The sequence below is a fragment of the Apus apus genome, chromosome 14 (genome assembly GCF_020740795.1).
Source record: "Apus apus isolate bApuApu2 chromosome 14, bApuApu2.pri.cur, whole genome shotgun sequence".
Taxonomy (NCBI): Eukaryota; Metazoa; Chordata; class Aves; order Apodiformes; family Apodidae; genus Apus; species Apus apus.
The window spans coordinates 8118625-8123853 of NC_067295.1; the positions used below are offsets into that span (position 1 = coordinate 8118625).

Genomic DNA, 5229 nt, shown 5'->3' on the forward strand with positions numbered 1-5229 from the left:
GGCCGCGCTGCCCCGGGGGCCGCTGCCCGCCCGGCGCTGAGGCGGGATGGCCACCAAGCGCCTGGCCAGGTGCGGGTGCGGGTGCGGGTGCGGGTGCGGGCCGGGCGGGCGGGAGGGGCCCGCCTCTCGCTGGGGAGCCGGGGGGCTGCGGGGCCCCTCGGCCCCGGGATGCTGAGGTTCTGGCCCGCAGGCAGCTGGGGCTGGCGCGGAGCAGCGCGCGGGCGCGGAGCAGCGCGCGGGCGGCGGGACAGCGCTTCGGGTACCTGGTGGTGCTGGACTTCGAGGCCACGTGCTGGCGGGACGCGGGGCGCCGGCCCCCCGAGATCGGTGAGTGCGGGGCGGCACGGAGCCTGCTGCTCCTTCCCCTTCCTGATGTTCCAGCCCCCGTTCAAAGCGAGCGGAGCCATTTCCGTGAACAGCTTTAACCTTCCTGGCTTTATGTTCCGCGTGTTGTTTTGGTTTTGTGGGGTTTTTTCCCCCTCGTTTTGTTTTTGTCACAGTTGAATTCCCAGCAGTCCTGTTAAACACCTCAACGGGAGAGATCGAGGCAGAGTTCCACACGTATGTCCAGCCACAGGAGCATCCTATTCTCTCTGAGTTTTGTACAAAGCTGACTGGCATCACGCAGGTATAACTGCTATTTGCCATCACCTTATATGGTTATAGCCGCTATTTACTAGTTTTCTTAAACGTGCCTTTAAAGACCTAGAGAGAAAAAAATCTCAAGTTAATTTCAGCACATACTAACACATACTTCTTGTTCTGTTCCATAAAGAATCAAGTTGATGAAGGCGTCCCCCTTAACATTTGTCTATCACAGTTTTTGAAATGGATTCAAAAGATACAAAAGGAGAAGAAAATTATATTCAGTTCAGATACTCCAAGTCATTCTACTGCTGAGACAAAACCATGCACCTTTGTTACTTGGACAGGTAAGAACAATTTCCATTTTCTGTGGAACAATTCTCATAAGAACATTGGGTGGTGCTAGTGAGATTGCATCTGCACTTCTAGGGAGCCAAAAGCTCATTATTATTCTTAGGTATTAAAGATGTACAATATCGGGATAAGACTGAAAATACTAAATGTACTGAATCCTGGTGTGTTCTCTACATCTTTGTCAGCAGGATCTGACACGGTTACATTTTTCTGCTTTACATAAACTGTCACCATTCTTAATGTGTCTAAATGATTTAATGAGCTCTTTGAGATCTTTACCCACCATGAAGTCATTCTTTACTAACAATAGGCATTCACTTATCCTGATGTCCCACTGCAGCAACCCTAGTGCTTCTCCTGTACAAAGGCTTCCTAGCAGCCTGTGCTTCCTGCAGTACAGGATGCTACTAGTATGTTGATGGTAGGTCCCGTTATGTTGATTTAAAGGGTTGATTTTTGGGGTTTTTTTCTGTGCAGACTGGGACCTGGGGGTGTGTCTGCAGTATGAGTGTAAAAGGAAGCAGCTGCGAAAACCTGACATTTTAAATTCCTGGATTGATCTCAAAGCTACATACAGGGTGAGCAGACTGATATAAGACTGTGAAACATTTACACCCATATTATTGTCTCAAAGACCAACTGTATCTTAGGTTACAAGCCAATATTACGTTCCAATTACTAGAGTAACTCATTTGTTTTCTTTCCATGTTGCTGTCGCTCAGTAACAAATTATATGCCCTAGAACTGTGTGAATTTTAATAGAAATACTAGGAAAACAACCTGGTCTTACTGCTGATAAATAGATGATAATAATCCTAAGAGAATTTTTCAAGGTGCCCTTCCTTTCCTGACATTCTTTGCTCTGCTTGCTTCCTAACTGCTCTGTTTTTGTGTGCTCTTGCTGGTGCCTTATATTGCTGTGTAGAAAACAGTCACTGTCATCTGCTTAGGTGTGCTTAAAGGGGAACTGTACTTTGAACAGAAAGTATATGCTGAATAGATTGAATAACACTTTCCCCTGTGTATTAGTCATGGAAACTTTCAAAGGGTTATCCAAGAGTCTGCCTGTCCCAACAGTTGAAGTTTAGGCTGTCAACCTAGGTAGCAGAATTAGGTCTCCAAACAGCGTGAGTATTCCTCTCTTCTTGTGATAAAACGAGGTACTGGGAGTGAGTGACAATACTCACTTATTCTCGTTTAAAAATATATATTATACCTATGCCAAATATATTAATGCCTGTACCTTTGCAATATACAATAGTTTGAGCATCTTGAGGAATTATTTATAGTTCTGTTCTTCAGTGCTGCTCTGCTCAGGCCTTCATCAATGTAGGCCATCAAATGCAAACAAATTGACTCCAGAGCTAAGACAGCATGGATTAGTTTAAGGCTGAGAGAAGGGATTCACAGTTCCATTCTCATTTGTTACAGGCCAACTCACTCATGGTCTAATGCTTCTTTTTCCCAACTGTAAAATGAAGGTATCTAACTTGCACAATTGCCATGTGAGATTTATTATTCATAAGGTGATATTTCTGAAATGGTTTTCACTTCACTATGAAGAGGTCCTGAAATGCTTTCTGTTAAGCACCTGTGCTTTTTTCCTTAGGCCTTCTATAATAGGAAGCCTAAAGGGCTAAGTGGTGCTTTGCAGGATTTGGGGATAGCTTTTGCAGGACGGGAACATTCTGGTAAGTATGATGTGATGATCCTCATTTTAATTTATTTTTTTTTTTAATAAAGGTAAATAGCAAAGTTAGCTTTAGTTAGCTAAACTAAAGCAGCTAGTAGTAGTAAATCATTACTCTAACTACTGTTTCCAGGTTATGCAATGTTCTGTCCAACAAAAACATCAAAAGAGGAAAGCACAATATTAGAGTATTAGCACAATATGATTTTTTAAAAAGTTTTTACATTATTAATAAAGCAGAGCAAGGATTTTTAAAATTGTGGATATGGATTAGTCCTTTGGGTGTTCCAGTACAGGGAATTTTTTACCTCTGCTTCACCTTTTTGAGCTAGGTAACTATGTGTCAGAGTGCTGTGAATCCCTGTCATTTATGTAAGGCTTAGATTACATTTTTCCTCTAATAAGAGCTATCCCCAGTAGCAGTTTAAAAAGAAGACATTAATATGACCGTACTTTTGAAGGGTTGGATGATTCTCGGAATACTGCCCGTCTTGCTTGGAGGCTGATTTGTGATGGATGTGTGCTGAAGGTGACTAAATCTTTGGATAAGGTTAGTAACTACTTCATATCTTTCCTCCTACTTTCTTTGTAGCCTGGAATACAGATGAAAGATGAGTTATTCACATAACAAACCCAGCATCTTGACTATGAATTGAACAGAACATCCCTAGGCTGATAGGCTTATAAATTTTGTGCATCGATTCCTAAAACTTCTGGGTATCCACTTTCCAAAATTTCCTTTTGTTTACAGACTGCCCAGGCACAGCCGAAGAGTAATTTAGTTTCCAGAACATCGACCATAAACTTCATTGACAAGACTCCACTGGGAAGTAACAGGAGACCTGAAACATCTAGAGATGGAACTTGTGAAACAAACTATCCAGCTGAGAAAAACCACAACAGTATTGCTGGAATGACAACAAATTCTGATGTACAAACTGAAGAACATCAGACCACTTGTAGTGACTCCTCTGCACATGTCCATGCCATGCCTAGCAGCAGCTCAAGGACTGAGTTATGTGCCCAAGCCCAAGGCTCCTTAACAGCACCCACTGACAGACTTCCTGTTCCCCTGGAGCAGGCACAGCAGCCTCCCCATCCTGTGCCAAGAGGCATTTGGCAGGGCCTGGGCAGTGGGGCAGTGCTGGGCACTGCTGGACACAGCCCCTCAGCACCTGGGGTAAGATTAGTGCTCGTCTCCACTACCATCCCCTCAGTTAGTATCTCCAGTGAGGACATCAGTACTAGTTCTGATTGCTTATCTCTGCTGACTGACTGGGAAGATGTTGCTTTAATACCAGAATCTCAATACGAAAAAAATTCAGACTGTGTTCAATTCAAAGATGACTCAAGTATGGATCGTGTAACAGTGTTGCAAAAGAAAACCATTTCAAAACAATTGGCTGTGATGAGTGAAGATAATCAAAGTTTGGAGAACACTGCAATACCTGAGGAACCTCTGAAATCTATCATTTACAAAAGTCCCGATACTACTATCTATAATGTAGGAACAGTACAAAGGCAGATTTCAAATTCTTCAGCTTTTAAGTTACCATCTGCAAAGGTAAATCCTATTTCAGCACAACCAGCATTAACTGGAAATCATTCTACTCTTGAGGGTCCTAAAAGAAAGCCACCTAGTCCAAAAACACTCCCACCAGCCAAAAAACAGTCTTTTGCTATATATCAAGAGAAAACTGCATCTTTTGATCATTCCTTACCTTTAAGAAGTTCAAATTTGCCCCAAGTTTCTCCTGCCATTCTGAACTCCACAGTCAATTTGAATCAGTCTGTAAGAGCTGTGAAAAATGGAAAACCAACTCCCCCTCTGTGTAACTGTGGTCGAAGAGCTAAAAAACTGTATGTATCAAATCCTGGTCCAAATCATGGGAAAGCATTTTTCTGTTGTCCTGTTGGCAGGCATGAAGGTGGTAAGAAAGGTTGTGGATACTTCAAGTGGGAATACGTGCTTCTAAAAGAGAAATCTAATGGTCTCATCCTGAATGCAGATGCTTTGAACTCGCTTGGAACTTATGCTAGTAAATTAGGGAATTCTTCCAACAAAAAATATTTGTGTCTTAGACCCTCTATGAGAACTTGAAAACTGGTGATTTTTTTTTTGTCTTAATCTTAAACTCAGTAAGTTGATCATGCTTAACATGATCAGGACAGCAAAATGATGTCAGATAAATGTTCTGAGAATGGGACAAAAATAACACTGGTTAACATAGAGAGGAAATGAAAATTGCTCAAGCATACAAAAATATCAATATATCCTAAAGTATCTCATTAATGAAGTGTGAGACAACAGATTAAACTATTAAGTGCTAAAGCATAAGCAGCTGCTGCAACAAATATAAATTTCTGCTGCAAGATGTATTTTAAATTCTTTACTAGTCCAGCTCTTAAAGAACATTTTAATGATATAGATTTTATTTACACTTTTTTCTAAATATACTTGTAATTGTAACTAACTTTTAAAAATGCATTTAGAAGGTGTCGCACTTCTCCAAAATTATTCTTGAAGCAATACTGTTCTTTTAAACTCTTACTGGTTTGTTATCTTTTGAATTAAATAACAATAAAGATAAAACACTTCA

The 5229-nt window shown here is 41.5% G+C and overlaps 1 protein-coding gene across 1 annotated transcript; it reads left to right on the forward strand.

Annotated features, from left to right (window-relative positions):
• The first annotated feature begins 7 nt into the window (after positions 1 to 7).
• On the forward strand, positions 8 to 5198 carry ERI2 (ERI1 exoribonuclease family member 2). Its single transcript, XM_051632664.1, has 8 exons — positions 8 to 69; positions 191 to 327; positions 501 to 628; positions 776 to 932; positions 1417 to 1517; positions 2549 to 2630; positions 3091 to 3179; positions 3381 to 5198. The coding sequence occupies exons 1-8, from the start codon at positions 47 to 49 to the stop codon at positions 4728 to 4730; spliced, it is 2067 nt and encodes a 688-aa protein (XP_051488624.1). The 5' UTR covers positions 8 to 46; the 3' UTR covers positions 4731 to 5198.
• The last annotated feature ends 31 nt before the right edge of the window (positions 5199 to 5229 follow it).

Excerpts from the sequence above, each read along its gene's own strand:
- ERI2 (XM_051632664.1), top strand. The coding sequence starts at position 47 with ATGGCCACCAAGCGCCTGGCCAG. Across the intron at positions 70-190 it reads GCCACCAAGCGCCTGGCCAG|GCAGCTGGGGCTGGCGCGGA; the intron begins GTGCGGGTGCGG and ends TCTGGCCCGCAG. Across the intron at positions 629-775 it reads AGCTGACTGGCATCACGCAG|AATCAAGTTGATGAAGGCGT; the intron begins GTATAACTGCTA and ends TGTTCCATAAAG.